At 37.5% G+C, this 19,569-nt stretch overlaps 1 protein-coding gene across 15 annotated transcripts in view; it reads left to right on the top strand.

The window, feature by feature from the left end:
- The window catches only part of CREM (cAMP responsive element modulator), a 67,966-nt gene that overhangs the window by 35,919 nt on the left and 12,478 nt on the right, over positions 1-19,569 (top strand). For 5 of the 15 annotated variants that reach the window (XM_055543665.1, XM_055543663.1, XM_055543667.1 and 2 more), the window contains 4 exons: positions 665-811; positions 3,883-3,980; positions 4,122-4,264; positions 12,507-12,695. In XM_055543665.1, the coding sequence (XP_055399640.1) occupies positions 665-811; positions 3,883-3,980; positions 4,122-4,264; positions 12,507-12,695 (577 nt within the window). Of the gene's footprint in view, positions 1-664; positions 812-3,882; positions 3,981-4,121; positions 4,265-12,506; positions 12,696-17,574; positions 18,808-18,829; positions 19,546-19,569 lie in introns of those variants that run through there. The other 10 variants (XM_055543671.1, XM_055543669.1, XM_055543670.1 and 7 more) reach the window with 7 other exon arrangements.

Genomic DNA, 19,569 nt, shown 5'->3' with positions numbered 1-19,569 from the left:
CCCAAGGTGGTGGGAAACAGCTGTATCTCCTCTCTGTGCAATCCAAGTGATGGTTCTGCATGCTCAAGCTGTGGGGAGGGGAGTGTGCAAGGACCACACAGTCTCCAGGGGATGAGCTTTCTCTGGTTTGGAGATGCTAAGGGCCTGAGAGGTCCTGGAATTTCTTTGACCTATGCCTTTTTTTATGACTATTGGGGCATAAAAGTAACTGCAGTTTTCATCAGTATAGAGACAAGGCATTAGCTTGTATCTGGAGTAATACTCTAATATCACATGTCAGAAGTTGCACTTATTGAAAAAATAATTTACCATATTTAAGTTCTGTCTCCGATTGCTCTTAAGTTAGAGAGAGTGGTTTATACTCTGGCCTAAAGAAGTCTTCACTGTTAGTAGTCTTGAGGTCGTAGTGAGGTAGTTTAACTGCTTTAGAACTTTGTGCTTGGAACATTCTTAGCCACTGAAGCATGGGAACTGAAAGTGAGACGCATGGGTTCTTTAATATCTGTCACATCAGAGAATGACTGTTCCAGCACAGTAACCATCTCCTGATGGTGAGTACCCTGGCTTGCTGGCCATTTCTTAAAAGCAGGGAACATAGGCAGGTTGTAACAGTGGGAGGAAAAAAATGTTCAGCCTTAATCCTCAATGATGCTGTTTTTTGCAGGTTTCTGTAGCTGGATCCAGCACCGGAAGAGGCTCCCCAGCTGTAACTCTAGTACAGTTACCTTCCGGCCAGACTGTCCATGTCCAGGGAGTAATTCAGACACCACAGCCATCCATTATTCAGTCACCACAAATACAAACTGTTCAGGTTAGCCTCCTTCCTAAATGACTTCTCTTTGACTTTCTTGAGCTTTTTACTAATTCATTTATCATTTTTTTTCCCTGTAGATTTGATGCTCTTTTTTTTTTTTTTAATCCACATAAGGAGCAATCTATTAGTATGGTGGTAATTTCTTTTTGTTATGTCAACACTGGCTTCTTTATTTAATTTGAAATTGCACATTTGTCTATGTTCATTGAGAGAAAAATTATAAAATACAGAAAAGAAGAAAGTAAAAATAATCTCAGCACTCAGATATAAGTACTATTAACATTTGGTTGGAAGTCTTCCATATATGTTTTCTATGTGCATACATAAACATATTTTAATGGCATGCTAGTATTCTATTATTTATATGTACTATATTATTACCAAATTATAATGTAGTAATGTTACCAATTATATGTAGTATCTTTTTTTAGTCATAGATGACCCAATATAAATTATTTTAATATAATTCAACATAATGTAACAATTTCCATATTTTAAAGTATTTTTAAGTTTTTAATACCTTGAGAAATGTTATTTACACACATCCTGTGTTTATCTAAATATATGTACATAAGCTATATTTGTGCATTTGCCTAAAAATTTCTTTAGGATAAATTCTAAGTGGTTGAACTGGTGGGCAAGAGTTGAGTGATGCTCAACTCTTGCTATTAAACATTTGTAAGAATTTCCTTTTTATTTCTGTAGAAGTTTTTTTTTTTTTTAAAGTCCCTCGGTCATGTCTGACTCTTTGCTACCCCATGGACTGTAGCACACCAGGCTCCTCTATCCGTGAATTCAGGCCAGAATACTGGGGTGGGTAGCTGTTCCCTTCTCCAGGGGATCTTCCCACCCCAGGCTTTGAACCCAGGTCTCCCACATTGCAGGCAGATTCCTTTTTCTTTGTGAAGTGCTTGGTGCCCTGTTGGATACAGAGATTGACTCGGGCTGCAGTTTTGTTGTCAGCTCCTAATCTGCAGGCCCAGTCAGTCTCCTTTAAATAAGGTTTCTCTTTGCTCAAGCTGAGATTCATTTAGCAAAGCTCTCCAAAAATGCTTAAAAGTACTTTGAGGCTTCTTTGGAGATGTCTGATAAACATCGTAATGTAAATATTCTAGTACTGACACTGTTTTCACCAATACTCACAGTAAAGTGTAGAAATTTAGGTTTATTGTTCATTCAGTATGTGTGCCATGATATCACTGTTAATTGCTGTTGCATTTATACATCAGATTAAACCTTGTTTTTTTTAGATGTGGTTAGTGTTGCGGTTGTGATCCAGAGATGTGTTTTGTTATTTATTGTCACCAAAGTTGGTCATAAATTCTTAACATTTCTTAAGCAAAAACATTCTTTTTTGCATCGACAGATATAAATTATTAAGTATGCACTTTTAAAGCATACTTTTCTCTTTTACTAAATTTATTTCTGTTCCTTTTTAAGATCAGTTTGTCTTTATCCTTTAAATATTGAAATTATTTGAACCTATCTGATGACAAAAAGATCTGTGAAGAAAATGTAGTTGCTTATACTTAATTGGTCTTGTCTTTTTCCTGTGTATTTGAATCCAGTTTGTTGCAAAATAAGGATAAGGGTTGCACCACGATACTTGAAGTAATAAATCCATGTGCAATAAAAGTCTGTTTATCTTTGTGGCACAGATGTCTCTTCCAAGTTGTTCAAAAGTTTGAGTGATTCTCAGTAGTGTCTTTTTTTTTTTTTTTCCTTTCTTGTAAGGCCCTTAATTCTAGGAGCTTCTGACTCTTTCCGACTCTGATTATAAAACAAGACTTTCCACTCTCCTTTTTGTGACTTTTATTAGGATGCAGGTATTTCTACTTAGCTTTAACCTAGCTGGCACTGGAAGAGAGAGTATTATCTCATTTTCAATAGGCTGTTTTGGATTTTGTTAAATGGGTGACTTAATTATCTTTACAGAGGTAGGGGCCTGTGGATCTTGTCTTAGAATTCCAACCTGGTGAGTGATGAACTTCAGTTTTCACTTTCTACAGTAATAGCCTACCTTGCACAAAGGGGTGGTTATGATTATACAAGAGATGTGTGAAAGCCCAATGGAAAGTGATAAATAGTTGGTGATGATGTGTGGTTGTCTGACTGCAACAATAGTTTCTCTAAAGATTCTCTTCATGCCTAAGTGTGCTTATGTATAAGGTATCCATGACCAAAGATACATGATCATACGTGTGGGCAAACATACATGCACATCCATGTGCCTTGGGAAGTATATGTTCCTGCTTACATTGTTGGTATTTTAATATGATTTTTTGATTATACCCAGATCAAATCCCATGTCCTTATCATATTCATTGGAGGAGTTTTGTAAGCTCAGAACTAGATGATAGATGATATTAATAGGTAGTTTTGTAAACTCAGAACCTGTGATAGATGGCTGAATATATTGAGAACAGTCATGTTGTGGAGAGATTTATTATTTTAGTTTCCTTTCTTTAATACTCATGTTATTATACTGTTCCTTCAAAAAATGAAATTGTATTTAAAACTGCTCTTTATTTTAAGGAGTAATTCCTTATTTTGACAAGACCTACTGACATCAAGCCCAACCTACTTGTTGTAATATAACTCATAACTTTAACCAGGCTTGTTAACACAAGTATTTACCTACTTAATATTCTTTCTTCTTTGGGTCTATCTAATGTGTAATTTGAAGACCCAGCCTAAGTCAGCAGTGGGATTTGCTCCTCTGTCACTTGCTAGCTCACCCTCTGCTGGATTTGTGAGACATTTTCAGGGCTGGGGCTTAGGCCTTGTGTGTCTTACATTCAGTGTTTTCCTGAAGCCTGTCTGGCACCGTGTGTTTCTGTAGCATGTGTCGTCTGTGTCATCCTTGGCACACAGGCTGGTTTACAGCCAAGTGTCAGTGTCTGCACTTCCCGTCCTGGGCCAGGTTGTGAGCACGGCTAGCCCGGCTCAGTGTGCTCTGTTGGCAGTGCCGGCTTTGTGCTGCACGCAGAGCCCCTTCAGACACCGGGTTGTGAATGAAGGAGATACCATGGGTTTTATGATGCATCTCAGGAATTCTTGTGTTATAGGTAGCAACCATTGCAGAAACAGATGAGTCTGCAGAATCAGAAGGTGTAATTGATTCTCATAAACGTAGAGAAATCCTTTCACGAAGACCTTCTTACAGGTAAGTTAAGTTTCCTACAGTCATGAAAAGTTTTTCCAAAAAGGGAGAAATAAAGATACCTCCGATTCTCCCTTGATAGCTTTTCTGTTTTAAATCTCACTCATGTATCTTAATTCTTTGTATTGTTGAATTCTATTTTAGAAAAATACTGAATGAACTTTCCTCTGATGTGCCTGGTGTACCCAAGATTGAAGAAGAAAAATCAGAGGAAGAGGGAACACCGCCGAACATCGCTGCTATGGCAGTGCCGACTAGCATATATCAGACTAGCACGGGGCAATACAGTATGTATGCGGCGATTCCACATGACGTAGTGCTAGCTTTCAGGCTCTTGTTTCCCTGAAGCAGCTTGGGTTTTGGCACTAAACTGTTCCATTTAAAAACTGCATCATAATACCTAAATTGTGTATCACAGTGTGAAAAGTACATGTTAAAGAAGTGAGAGTTTTGTACTGACAGTTGTCGTATACTTTTGAAAAATAACAACAAAAAAATTTTGATTACTAAATGAAGAAAACTTTGGCGTCAAAATAAAGGGAAGGTTTTTCTAATTTATATGTTTGTATTCACATCTAGTAAACACTTAAAACTTACTGTTTTTGTCTCTATGATGCATGTGAACACAATAAGATATAAATGTCTGTATTTCGTTCTTGACCTTTGTCACCAACAATTACATCTTATACTTACTAATCTAAAAGAGGTGCTTATGTTTTCTAAACTATGTTTTAAATGTAATTCTGTTTTCACTACTCTCTACTGTGTTGATTTGTGCTGCAGCTTTTTCTAGAAGAGAATGGAAAAATGACTTATTTTTTAAACTAATGCAATTGGACAGATCATTTTATTTGAAATTTTAAGCACCAAAAGCTGTAAATAAACAGATACATTCACATTTAGTCTTGTGCATTTTAATGGGCTGTTAGTTCTGTGCTTTGTGCTCCAGTTAAAGCACTAGTCTTTCCCTAAATCAAGAACATTTGATATAAAAAATACTTTAGTAAAAAAAGAAAGAAAAGTGGGGAGGAAAAGGGAGAAAAGGGCAGGAAAAAAGTTTTTTTAAAAAAGCTAGTTAGGTACAGAAGTATGTGTGATGTTAATGACTGTGTTGATCCAAGTACAGTGTTAATATTTTAGATATATTTTCTGTTTTCCCTTTAAAAAGTAATAATACCTACAAAAAAATCTCAAGTCTTAACTTAAGACCTGGCTGCTGTAATCTGTGGGAAAGCCTTATACAGTCATTAGTTTTTTTCTTTTAATGGTGGTAGATCTGCAGTATTAAGCCAATTCTGCTTTGGTGATTCTGGTTCTTTGGGTAACTCCTACCCTGATACTAGGCAGAACTGGGCTATAATATAATTTGTCCACATCCTGTACAGAGCGCTGACTGGACATGTCCAAAGTCAATGTTGGGAAAAGAGAACTCTCCACGGTCTGTAAGAATTAGACCTTGAGGTTTTCCCCTTATTTCTCTTTTATCACTTCTCTGATTTATATGCCTTTTTCTGTCTGACCCATGGGAGTAGATGGTGGGAATTTAGAACCAGTGTGACTGGGTGGGGCTTGGAGATGCTGAAACCTCTTAGCTAGTCAGCTCTGGCCTTGAGCAGTGGGCTGTTACCATCTTATCATGTCTCTTTTGTGTCTTGACAGGGAAAATGTTAGAAATTACTGCTGAAATTATGGTAAGATATCTTAAAGTTTGAAGGGTGATTAAGATGCTGGCATCTTACAAATCTCTCTGGCATATCTTGACTCTGCTCAGTAATTGATCTGTTTCTAAGTGACATGGCAAGGATGCTGTGGGTGAATTTGCCTAGATTTTTGCTGAGAATTTGGAGTCGTGAGAACATGTTGGGTTGAGAGGATGTTGAGGCTGGCGATGATATGGGGAAGGCGGTGGTACATGGTCCTGCCAGTCACTGCCTGGTATAATTTCACATCTCAGGTTTTTAGTCTTTGAAGTGTGACTAACACTAAATTTCCAAGCTCAGGGTTAATGTGAGAACAAAAGGAGACAACAGATTTTACCTGTGGGGGTAAAATCTTTTGACTCTTCATGTCAGAAGAGACATACTGCTCTTGACATGAAACAGAGAAAGGTAAGCCGGCTGTGGCAGTGTCTCACTCAGTCACTGAACTGTCCTCTCCCGCAGCGTGTGTTGAGCTCTTAGCGTGCGCTCAGAGCCGGGGCTTCAGTGTTGCTGTCACTGCCTTGTGTGTGGAGTATGTGGGTGTGGGGGCGTGGCGTCAGGGTTCTGGTTGAGAACTAGGAAATCAAATGTTTAGAAATTAGGGTATAGATTTATTTGCCACATTAGAAGTCATGGACAATTTTTTTTTCCTTAGCATAGAAGTTCAGGCATATTTATTTACTGTTTACCATATAGTTTCTCCATAAGATGTCATGGACAGTTTGTTACTTAGTTTTCTCAATTTGGACCCATACAGTATGATCCTGGCAGCTACTTTAATAAAAAGTTGTGTTTGTCCAATATGTGTTGTCTGCAGGTTAAAAACTGCCATTTTATCGGTTCTCAAAAAAGGGATATTGCCTATGTTAAAAACGAATTTCTTAGATACTTAGTGACACTTGTTTATGTTGATAATTCTTTCATTGGACAAGTGAATACTAATATTTAAGTTTTTCTTTAGAAGACCTTGCTTTAAATGTATATTTATACAAGATCCATTTTCATCAACCATTTCTTACTAGCAGTAGCTTAACAGAAATTAATGATTAAATGTTCTTAACTATCTTAGAAATAGAGTTACTGGTGTCCTTTGGTTTTTAGATTAGAGTTTATTTTACTAGAATTTCTGGAGATTTTTCTGTGTATTTATATGTACCTAGTTTTGAGATTGTTTTATAAACTTTTATTATAAAAAGATTTTAATTCTTTCTTCAACTTTTATCCATGGATAAAAAAACTTCAAAAATTATTATATATAAATTATAATTATTATTTATTATACTAATTATTTTTTTAATTTGATACAGTGAGTTCATTGGTGTTAAATACAAAGGAACTGTAAAAGTTGAGGAAATAAAATAAAAAATAAAAAAATGAAGTGTGCTTAAGTTTTCTCATATACAAGCAGTTGCATTTTTAGTAGTTGAAAGTGAGATATTTATAGAAGTTGGCCTTATTATTTCAACTTATTTTTTAAATGACAAAAGCAAGAAGTGAAAGTTAGAATAGGCTATTTCCAGGAGTAGGGAAAATAACTTAAAATAGGCAGGGATTCATTATTGCAACACCAAGAAAGTGAGCTACACTTGCGAAACTTTACTGGAAGTACTGATGTTAGTCACAGGTTTGCTGTATGCCAATTAAGTCATTCTGGTCAAAGAAACTGTAATTTGTCTCAAGAGACTATTTCTGAACAATGGTGGTTCAGACTGTCTTAGAATTAGCAAAGAATGTTACTTGCTGCGTGACATGCATTGAGTGGGAATGAATGCGTGAACAGAAGTTGTGGTTATTCTATTTGTGCTGTTGCAGGTAAAGAAATTTAAATGTTTGAAGTTTCTTCATTAAATTTTCTCTAAAGACAATTTTTTTTTTAATCCATTGTCGAGCTAACCCTACTTCTTCCCTTACCAGTTAAGGGCTATCATCCAAGACTTCAAATTATTTTTTTCCTAAATATCTCTGTCTCTTTTCTTGCTCCTACTTTGTTTTCCTAGGAATCTTGTTAGAGTGAGTCTCTATTAACTCATCTGTATGCTAACGGTAAGTAAGTTCATCCTAAATCCACCATTATGAAGAAAGGTTATCTGTGACCTTTGTGGCCTGCTTGAAGAATTCAGAATTCTCAGGAAGCTCAAATGAATAAACACCCATTCCATTTCTTCATAGAGGAATTGGCATGATCGGCTTGTGCATTCCAAAGTAAATGCAGTTGCATTTATTACTGTTAGGAATGACTTTGCTTCTGTGCTCCCAAGGTACCTTTCAAAGCAGACTTTGGATGGTATCTGCTTAGTGTAAATCTGGTTCTTTAACTTTGGTGTTGCTGTTCTTGTTGTAGCACCCAGCTGTTTTAGTCTTTCAGGTACTCACAGTTTCTGTGTTGTGCTCACTTTTTGAATTTCATTCTGAGAATTCACTGGAATAAGGCCTGTTCTTTCTTTTTTTTTTTTTTTTTTGGCTATTCCTTTTTAAAGTTCGTTCAATGAGGTTTTATTTATGAATCCTTTCATTGCAGTTGGAATAAAGATGGTTTTAAATTGTAAATTATAAGTAATTAAACATTTACATGTTTATGTGTTTGAATTAGCTCATATATAGTAGTAGTGGTAGTGTTAGTCGCTCGGTTGTGTCCGACTCTTTGCGACCCCATGGACTGGCTCGCCAGGCTCCTCTGTCCATGGAAATCTCCAGGCAAGAATACTGGAGTGGGTTGCCATTCCCTTCTCCAGAGGATCTTTCCGACCCAGGGATCGAACCTGGGTCTTCTTCATTGCAGGCAGATTCTTTACCGTCTGAGCTATAGGGAAGATCCTGTAGTTTGAATTAGCTCATATATACAGATTTAGATTTAAAAAGATGTATCATGTGAAAAGAGGTCAGATGAAATCTTAAATTTTGCTTCTTCCTCATTTGGTCATGAATTTTTTTTTCAGTTTCCATCCTTATTTTTCTCTTCCTCCTTTATTGATTATATATGCCTTTAAAATATTATTTTTTAATTAAATTTTTTTTACCAAAGTTCTTGAATTTTCATCCTATAAGTAGTGTTTTCCTTGCTTCAGTGATACTACTTCCTCTAAGAAGAGAAGTGTGCCATGGCAGTGAATAGTAGAAGTAGCAGATTTTTTTAAACAGTTTTTTATACAAAGAATTTTTAAAGAATTCATTGCCTAGACTAGTTGGTATGGTATCATCCTGGTTACCATGGGATATGGTAAGTTGGGGTTAGGGAGACCATACTTGTTAATTCTGATTTGACACTAAATATCATGGCTATGTCAGAATGTATATGAAGACATCTGTGTAACCACTAAAACTGACTTAGTGGAAAAACACTTCTTAACTAATGAATTAAACTCTCTGTAGACAAACTTTTTTTTTTTAATGTAAGGTCAGTGTGTTAAACATTCAGTCTGTGGGTGTAGAGTAGAGTCATCTACTTAATTATGGGGTGAAGTTCACCTGAGACTTTAGGGGGCAGAAAGTTAGGCATATCCCAGAGCAACTGGAATACCAGAGCTTAACCTCTGCCCGCCAGTACTATGAGCAGATAGTATGCCATCAGGCTTGAGTCAGCTCAGAAAGGACAGTGAGGTAGAATTTAACTGATCATGGAATCTAACCATTCAGTTTTCCTTCAGTTGAGATTATTTCATCAAATCGTAATGTTATTAAGGCTTACTTAGAAGAGGAAAATAAGTGTGCATGTGTTAAGTGGCCTAAAATAACACACTACTTTACCTCTGCTTGCATTCTAACCACTATACACAGGCCCGTGTAGGCTCTCCATTACAAACAATAAAGTGGCCATAAGTATAAGCTTTTATGCCTCAGTTGCATGCCCACCAGGCTGCTCTGTTCATGGAATTCTCCAGGCAAGAATACTGGATGGGTAGCCATTCCCTTCTCCAGGGGATCTTCCTGACCCAGGGATCAAACCCAAGTCTCCTGCATTGCAAGTGGATTCTTTACTGTCTGAGCCACCAGGGCGGCCCTTTCAGTCCAAAAGAGCATGAGTAAAACCTAGGTCCCCAAGGACCTAGGAATCAGTAGGAAATACAAAGCTATTTTATTTTCATTGGTTCCTAATGGCCTTGATATGGGCCAGTGATTTTATTTTAAAATGATTTGCCAGACCTGATGTCTGAGATTGGTTTTAAAATACTCCAGACCTCCCCACCCCCACAAAAAAAAGGTTTGGAATAAGTGGGTAGGGCAAATAACTGACACAAAATTCTTTTACCTTTTATGTTCACTAGAAAATTTCCATAAGTTTATAAAGTTAATAATTAGCTAAGATATGACTAAACTCACTCAGTTAATTTCATTTTTGTTTTTCCTACTACTTAATTTATATTGATGTGTTTATTGAAAACATCTTATGCTATCCTTGAAAATTTCTGTAACCTAAAAAGTTTCCTCCTCACATCTTTTGAATATATACACACATGCTCACAAAGCCTATTTCCGGTATCCTGAAGCACTGAGAAATCTTTCAGCATTAGGGATATTGTCAGTTGAGAGATAATATTTTTAAATGGGAGAGCCCTCTGTCATTTGCTTATGCCAAACTCAAGAGTGCCTTTGATATAAAAAAAAATAAAAGGCTGAAGGACAAGACTTATCAGTAGAAACATTTTCTCTCTAGAGCCAGCTTCTGTGTGGCTGCTTGTCTTTTTGTTTTTCATGTCTAATTATATGATGATCAGAAAAATAAAACGATAAGAACAGATTCAGTTTTTCACAGCGTGAAAGCAAAGAAATTTGGTTAGATCTTTTGGGAAAACATTGAAAACTAAAAGAGTAAAAAAAATGAAGTATGAAAAGAAGAAAGAAAGGATCTTTATCTACCTATTTCATGGTTCTTATCCTTGGAAGCAACAACTCAGATCTGTTACTAGTTGAAAAGCTTGATAATATTGTCAATATGGAAAATTAAGTTCTATAATTACAACTTGAAACCATACTTTAACTCTTCGACACTCACATGTGGCTTAAGTTTTTAATCTGTCCTGTCTTGAGGAAATGATAGCCATTCACTCATCAATCATATTTATTGAGTGCGTGCTGTGTGCTAGGCTCTGTGCTTCTTAACATGGTGGGTACACTGCCCATGCCTGTTCTTTATAAAGCACTGTTTCTTTGACATCCAACTATCAACTGAAAATATGCATTCAAATATATAACAACATATGACATTCATTCATGTCCAGCCATGAAGATCCAAGAAGGCGATATCTCTTCTTTTTTAGATTTCTCTCAAACCCTTTTATTATTAAGAGTGAGTCCTGAGACCCTTGAAATCTTTGGACAGTCATGGTGAAATGTTGTTTTGAAAATGTGTACGAAATATAATGCTGTAGATGAACGAGACAAATAAAGTGAGATTGCTTCAGAGTTTCTCAACTATTGACATTTTGGTAACTGATTCTTCAGTTTCTATCAATCTTGTGGTAGCCTGCCAGTGAGCTAAAACCAGATAGTGCCTCTGTGTTGAAATCTTTTTTTAAAATGTTAACTCATCTTTCTGTGTTGGCCCTAGAACTTTAGGTCAAAGAACTGAAGATTTGGTGGTGGTGGTGGTGGTTATTGTTACTAATAGTTCTGACAGGTTTATCCAATCAGATTGTCACCTTTGCTTAGATGCCATAACAAAGTTAGAAAATGACTCTGAAATATTCAGAATATACCTTAGACACTACCACAGCATTCCTGTAGGGCACTTACATTAAATTATAAGGGTCATGTTACTCTGATTATGTGTTAACTTCTATCTTCATTGTAAAGTCTAGTTAGCTGTTTATATGTGATTTTTTTTTAAAGACTAGCCCTTGTTCCACTTAACCTCTAGTGTCTAAACTAAAACACGGAGTCATCTTTATGTTAAAGTATATAGAGCTCTCAGATATTTTCAATAGTACTTCTTTGTCTATTAGAGTAAAATTTTAAAACATAACATTTGATCAGTTATTCTTTTGAAACTTTCTGTTAATTTGTCAGCTTTTAAACATGGTTGGTAAGCCTCTATATTTAAGGGAAGTCTACCTCATATCTTTTGCCATAGCTACAGTTATTTAAGATATTTTATAGAGGTAAATACTGTAGCACAAATTCTTTCCATACAGTTACCTTTTAAGGTTCTTTCTGACTTAGCATTTTATATTTCAGGATTCTCCTGACATAATCAAAATGGTAAAAAGTTACAGTTTTATAGACTTGCACTTTAAAACCTCATGTCTAAATGTATATATACACACATATGTTTTATTAAATATATAAGTACACATATTTTAATAAATACATATAGGCTTTAAAGCTATATATTAAATATATATTCCATTAAAAGGTACTTTTGATGATAAATTAGGCAAGTAGTTAGCTGCAGGTACAACTTTATTGTAATTATGATGCTTGATGGAATTTAACTGACCATTTCTTAAATCTTAGAAGAATGTTGTTTATAACTAATAATATATGAGAAAGAAAGGAGAAAGTCAAAACCTGGACTTTATCCCTGCCAGCATCTCCATTCTTCCTCTTAAATACTATATATATATATATATGGATGCCAGGGAGGAGGAAGAACTCCTTGAGTTCTGTGTATTTCAGGCAGTTCTGAATATAAGACATTTTCAAGTGTTTTGAGCTTTTCCACTGTGTTGTCCCATGAAGGAGGGTCCCTTGATCAATCTAGCATAGAGAATTAAGGGTAACGAGAATGAGAAGCTTTGGTCATATATAGGTCCAGAGTATATATTCTTCCAATATGGGGTTGTTAAGAACAAATCTTGAAATTGTCTAATACTTGTTTTCTTTTTCTGTTAAGTTGCTATAGCCCAAGGTGGAACAATCCAGATTTCTAACCCAGGATCTGATGGTGTTCAGGGACTGCAGGCATTAACAATGACAAATTCAGGAGCTCCTCCACCAGGTGCTACAATTGTGCAGTACGCAGCACAGTCAGCAGATGGCACACAGCAGTTCTTTGTCCCAGGCAGCCAGGTGGTGGTTCAAGGTATATGTCATTCATCTAATACATTTAGAATACCTGTGGGTTACTAGAGCACGCCATTTAATGGTGATTTCATAGTTCTCTGAAACATACAGGATGTAGATTTGGGGAGGGAGTGGGGGTAGAGAGGACTTAAAAAGGCTTGGAGAAGTATTTTAGCATACTAAACCAAAAGTTAAATAAACTATACAGTTTTCAATTTTTAGCAGATTTTATTGGCTCTAAAGTTAAATTCAGAGTAACAGTGGAAAAAAAGGAGTTGGAAACATGAAGTTTTTAAGTAAATATTCTTCCTCTGGGTATTAGAAATGTACCGAATATGTTTTTAGTACCAAGTCTTAGGAAGACTTAAGTATTCAGTCCACAATGCACTGAATTTGGGTTTTTCCCCAGTTGTTACACTCAAGCCTACTTTCTAGACATCTTATTTTAAAAACAAATGCTGATTTTGTGCTTTCTTTCGAGCATTTTTAGTACATTTGAATTCTGAGGTACCTATTCTATCTCTCGTTAAAGCTAAGAGTAGTGAAATGAAGCACTCTTCATTAAGGGTATTCTTAATGCACTCTTCATTCACTTAAGGGTATGTGATATATACCCTTAAGTTTTTAGGGTAACCTAAGATTTCAATGAAAATTGAAGTATACAGTATTTTTTATTTCATTCAGTTGTGCTCAAATAACTATAATGTGTTCAATGCAACTTTCAAAAAATTCCCCTTGGTCTATTTGCACTAATTTTAAGGGTGGGGAGTAACATCAGTTCTTTTAGTTTGAAAGTTTTGCAAGTATAGAAAACAGAAGATTACAATCGATGAGTCTCTTGATAATTTAGATTTACGCTGAAGTATTTGGGGCACTGTATGGAGTATAATAAAAGTGTATGAAAAGCTAAACTGGTGATATTTATGGAGTTAAAAAAAATCACTAGTATTTACCCAGTGCTTTAATGTTTCTTTTAAATATAAAATTAAAGCACCCATTCTATTTATCTGATACTCATAAATCCTTTATACCTAAATGAAAAATCATAAAGAATGCTCTCATTTCTTTTCCTTTTATCTTTTTTTAATATGGAAAATCTACTGAAAACTTGCTACTTTAAGAAGGAGAGTTTTTTTTTAATGTTTTGTGTTGTGCATCAATAATACACACGTAAGTCTTATATTTGGGGGGGGGGCGTTAACAAGTCTTTTTCTTCCATAAGTCACAAAGGATATTTTTCTGCATTGATTCTGTCAGCTTTATGGTACCTTTCACATTACGTTGTTAATCTACCTGTGATCCACCTCTGTGTGTAGCGTTGGGTGAAGACCTGTTTTTATTTTTTTCTCTCCGCATACGCGGCCAGTTATGCGCCGTCTTAGCTGTGCAGCAAGTAGGCTTGTGCAGTCGGGAAATGTCAGCGCTCTCGCTGCTGCTGCCAGCGCTACACTGCTTTTGTTGTCACAGAACAAGCGCCCCTTTTTGTCTTTTTAACTTTTTGTTTGTAGTGCTGTTTTCGCTTTTGTGAACTATAGTTCTCTCATATGCATTGGGAATAAGGTTGAATTTCTAAATACTAATAGTATAATACAGTAAGAAAACCAATGATGAGATTACACTTAATTTATCAATTGACTTAGGGAGAACTGAAGTCTTTTTTTTTATTGAGGTATACCTGACACTTAACATTTTTGTTACTTTCAGGTATACAACATAAGGATCCTACAATTGTACAGTCACAGCTAGTGATCGCCGTGCTAAGGCTATTTATTGTAACATACTTAACCGTGTATAGTTACAGACTTTTTTTGTGTGTGCTGAGGACCTTTAAGACTTACTCTTAGTACCTTCCAAACATACAACACAATGTTAGTAACTCGAGTCACCAATTTGTACTTTACATTCCTGGGACTTATTTTATAACTAGGATTTGTACCTTTTGACATCCCCTTCACCCTTTTTTGCTCTCCCCCATGCCCCACCTTTGGCATCCACCAGTCTGCTCTCTTTGTCTTTGAGTCTGAGTTTTGTTTGTTTAAATTTCACATATAAGTGATATCATCCAGCATTTGTCTTTCTCTGTCTGACTGACTTTACTTAGCATAATGCTCTTCTCAGGGTCCATCTGTGCTGTCACAAATGGCAGAATTTCCTTCTTTTTTACAGTTGATTGAAAAAAATATATATATACACACACACATATACCATGTCTTATTTATTTAATTGTCGATAGACACTTAGATTGTTTCCATGTTTTGGCTATTGTAATTATTGCTGCAGTGAACATGAGGGTGTAGATATCTTTTTGAGATAGTATTTTTATTTTCTTCAGATAAATACCCAGAAGTAGGATTGCTGGATCATAAGGTAGTTTGATTCTTAATTTTTTGAGGATCCTCCATAGTGTTTTCCATAGTGGCTGCACCAATTTATATTCCCACCAAACAGAGCATAACTTATTCAGATCTTAACTTCTTGTAACAGTTTAAAATTTTCTCCATGGGGGCGGGGTCCTCTCATACTCTGAACAGTGTTCAATTCTTAAATACTTGGTGGGGTCGGGTTTTTGTTTTTGTTATTAGGAGTGGTAGCTCTTTGTTACATTTTCTGGTTGCTGGTATAGAGAAATAATTGGTTTTTTTTTTTAAGTTTATCTTTTATCTATGAACCTTGCTAAAACTTGAATTACTTCTACTGCTAATAATATTCTGACTCTTGGTGAATCTCCCTGTGATCCTACATGAATGTTTATATCAAACACAAATAAGATAAAAATAAACTTTCCTCTTGTTCTTTCTCCTTGCCTTTACTTTTATCTTCTCCTTCTCCATCTGAAAAATAATGGTGGCCAGGGGTTCTACTTCTTCCTTAAACATAGCAGGGTCCGTGGGCGTTCTTGTCTTACTCTCTGTCCACCTTCCACCCTGTCAGCCCCTTGAAAGGTCACAGCAGTTTCCCTGTGAGTCTCTGTCCTCATCTTTTTTTTTTTTTTTCCACATTATGCCACATAATGCTTTTGAATGCAAAGTGTTCCTGTACAACAGAAGTTTATAAATGACTACTTCTTAAACAGCTTTCTAGACCCCAGGGGTCTGACAGTGTTTCATACTTTTATTTCTAAACAGTTTAGATAAAAATTTAATAATAATACAAAGGCATTCTGGATCATCTGAATAAGCTATACCTATGGTCCTGTAATTATGTTGATTACCTGTACTTCTTTACTTTGCTTGTGTTAGATAGAAATAGTACTAGTTTTATTGTCTCTGGCGTCATCTCGATGGCCCCCTCCCTCTGCAGTATTTAGCACTGCTGACCTCTGCTTCTTCACTTCCTGGGTAGCCCTGCCCCTCTTCCGGTCCCCTCGGCCCAGCTCCCAGGTGCTGGTGGTTGTGGTGGTGCTCAGGCTGCATCCTGGGCCCTCTTCCACCTGGCTTGAGTGCTCTCTCTGGATGACCTCATCCCTGCTCCCGGCTCACATCTCTTGACGCCTAAAGTCCAAAACCCCACATTAATTTTTCCCACCCCACTTCCCCTTGTTACCCTATTTCATTCAGTAACTGTCCATCCTGTTGCTTCATGCGGAATCCTGGGTGTCACCTGTCACTCTCCCGCCCTGTCTTCATCCCTCCTCCTTGCTCAAGAGCCCGTCTCTTCATTCCTCCCCACCTCCACTGTCACAGTCCTCTTTCCGGACCTTGGCGATCCCTGGCCACTGCCCAGTGGCTGCCCTGAAGCTGGCGGCTATGGAGCAGCACCCTGATTTTCTTCCTCATGCCAGAAGCAGCAGCTCCCTTGTTGACCTGGTGTTTTGGATTGCTCCTGAGAGTTTAGCTAGGCTCCCTTTACTCATCCTTCCCAGTGATTTTGGGAGCTACTAATATTTCTTAGGAACAAAAGTCTCTGTCTCCAGCATTTCCTCTTTCCCATTCTGCTCTCCCTTCTGCAGTTCAGAGTAGTGTTTGTAAAATTTTCAAGTGTGTAAGCACGTCAACCTCTTCTGCTCAAAATCCTTGTGTTACAAGTAACCCCGTAACTTGTTAGAGTCAGAGTCCCTAACAAAGCCCAAGCCTCTGCTTGATCCAGGCTTTCCTTCCTCACTGGACTTCTCCCTACATTTGTCCCTCTTCTGTGCAGTTCCTTTCCTTTCCTGTCCTGTGCCATGTGCCCTCTCCCCTCTAGGGGCCTCACCTCAAGCTATTCACCCTGGCAGGAGCACTTCCCCCATCACTTCATGCTGAGAAACACTTTCCTAGGCAGCCTTCCCCAACCTTCTACATCTGGCTGCTGGGACCCCTGACGTGTAATGGTCGATAACCATTTACTGAACGAAAGCGAAATAGTCTCTCTCTGTAAAAATGTTACTAACTAGTTCCATGTGCTGATTAACCAAGTTTATCTAGTCCAGGGGATTTATTAAAACTGTACCAATAGCAGTAGTCAGCCAAGCAACCAACCCCCCTTCTTCCTTTCCTTCCTCTACTCTTTTTAGAAAATATATTTCTATTTATTTACTTGGCTCCTTTGAGTCTTAGCTGCGGCATGCAGGATCTAGTTCCCTGACCAGGGATCAAACCTAAGCCCCCTGTATTGGGAGTCTTAGCCACTGGACCACCAGGCAAGTACCTCCCCCACCTTTTTTTTACACAGATAGGTTTGAGCAACCAAGTGCCAATTTAAAGAAATGTTGAGATTAAAATCAATGTGAACTTTCTCAAATTTGAAATAAAAGTTGATCAGCAGTCCTGAACCCAAGCCCTCAGGCATGGCTGGGATGGAAGAGTCCCTCATGGACTCTCCATCGGTCTCCAGACTTTCTTACTTCGTCAGGATGTCTTTAGTTTATGTGCTTCGGAAAATTACTAGAACCATGGATCCTTCATCATGTTTTGCCTCCCAAGTGTCTGAATGTGAAGTCTCTGCCTTACTAGAAGTACTTCATTGAATAAAGAAAGAAGGAGGTAGTGGAATGAATACCCTTTCACTGAGGTAACATTGAATTGAATCCTAGTCCTACAGGGAATGAACTTTGTAAGCCCACTGATAAGGACAGAAGATCAGTGACAGATCACTTATTTTTGTGCAGGAGAGATGTAGATGATTTTCTTCCCCAGGGCTGTAGTCTGTTTTTCTGTTGAACATGTGCCAGTCTTTTGTCTAACTTTGTAATAGTTGAATTTCCAGCAATGATCCAGCTCTTCATATGCTGAACCTTTACTAAGTGATCCAAATAAAACTGGATGTATTTTTTAAATGTATGAATAGTAATTGTGTTTATTTATGAGTTTTATAAACCACAAAATTCTTTTCAAGGGATTTTAATTGAGTAAAATAGCATATTAGATTGAGCCACATGAAATTGCTATTTTTATGGGCCAAAAAGGTTAATTATCAGCTAATTCATATGATTCAATCTAATTTTTCTGGAGGAATTTATATAATACTTGTTACTTTTGGCAGAGTGAATTTTTAAAATTTCAGTATGCATTTCCTTCAAGTGAAATTAGCAAATTCTGTGTCATCCTAGGAACAGCTGGATTTTATGGTATTGTAGCAAATAAAAATTTATTAAGTCAACTAAGGTGGCTGGGTATTCCTTACCTGGTGAGTTTAGAAGCGTCAATGAAATACACTTCTGTGTATTTCACAGCATTTTTCTGGGCTGATTGTCAATTTTTTTTTAATCTGTTAAGTGCTTTTTATCTTTCTATGAGTTAAGAAAAATATTTAAGGTTTATGCCTACTTTGCTTACTTAGAAACATTGGACATAACAATAATTAAAAGTAGCCCCATAAAAAACAACCAGGTAACTTTTAATGCTAGTAAAATGGTTTTTTTTGTTGTTGTTTTTTGCCAGAGCCCAACTCGATTTTTATGTAAAATGAGGAACTAGAACACTGAGATGATTTATTACAGGAAGGGTTTTAATAGGGTTTGGTTTCAGTGAGCTCGTGTGTGACAAAGCAAATTGATGGCAGTGATAGGCTAGTGATGTCATTGTGATGTCAGTACTCCTACTCACGCCGCACGAGCTTGCTGGTTTGGAACACTTTATGTGGACCCGCGGCAGGGGAAGCCAGGCGGTGCTGTATGCAGAAGCCCATCATGGCTGTAACTGGGGATGAAACAGGTAAGAATTTTAAAGAGGGGTTTACATTCCGCAGAATTGTTTTTAAAGTTTAGAAAAATTATTTAGGGACCTCTTCAGTGTTTCCCAAAGTATCAACTTTCTAGTAGCTGAGAAGTAAGATGTTTCTTCTAATCTGTAACCGTATCTGCTTGGCACCCTGTGAAGGCATCTGAGTGTAGTTGCTTTTTTCCTCAGTTCTGAGCTGCTTCCTTAGCCAAAGCGGTAATCCGCCGCCCCCCAGCCCCCACCCCACGCCCCCCTCTCTCTCTCCATTTGCTCTACTAAAATAAGCTGTTGATTCATCTGCAACCTGTTGCAGATCCAATGCAGCTGCGAGTGAAACACACATTCTGTTCAAGTTGTTAAAAAAAAAAAAAGTCAAAGTCAGCTTCCGATTTTTTTCACGCTGTGTTCAAATGTAGCTGCAAAACAGAATAAGGAACCCAGTGCGTCAAGGGTGTTGGTGAGCCTGCCGTTCCTTCCGTCCTGTGGAAAACGGTCTGCTGCTCAGCTCACAGGGTTCAGAGGGCCTACGTCATTACATTTCCTGGAATCGGTGCAGCGAGGAGTGGAAAGTTAAACTGCAGGCGAGCTGCACGCTGACGTCAGTCCAAGTCACGCCGTAATTGACTCAGTTCTTTCCGCTCGGCCGCGCGCAGGTGGGGGCGGCCACCCTCCCCGACGGCGCCCTTAGCTCCCAGCAGGTCCCGTGAGCCTTGCCTTCACGTTGCGCCCCAGGTAAGTGTGTGCCCGGCGGGGCCA

Source organism: Bubalus kerabau, chromosome 13, assembly GCF_029407905.1.
Source record: "Bubalus kerabau isolate K-KA32 ecotype Philippines breed swamp buffalo chromosome 13, PCC_UOA_SB_1v2, whole genome shotgun sequence".
NCBI classification, from domain to species: Eukaryota; Metazoa; Chordata; class Mammalia; order Artiodactyla; family Bovidae; genus Bubalus; species Bubalus kerabau.
This window is presented reverse-complemented; position numbering and strand designations above follow the sequence as displayed.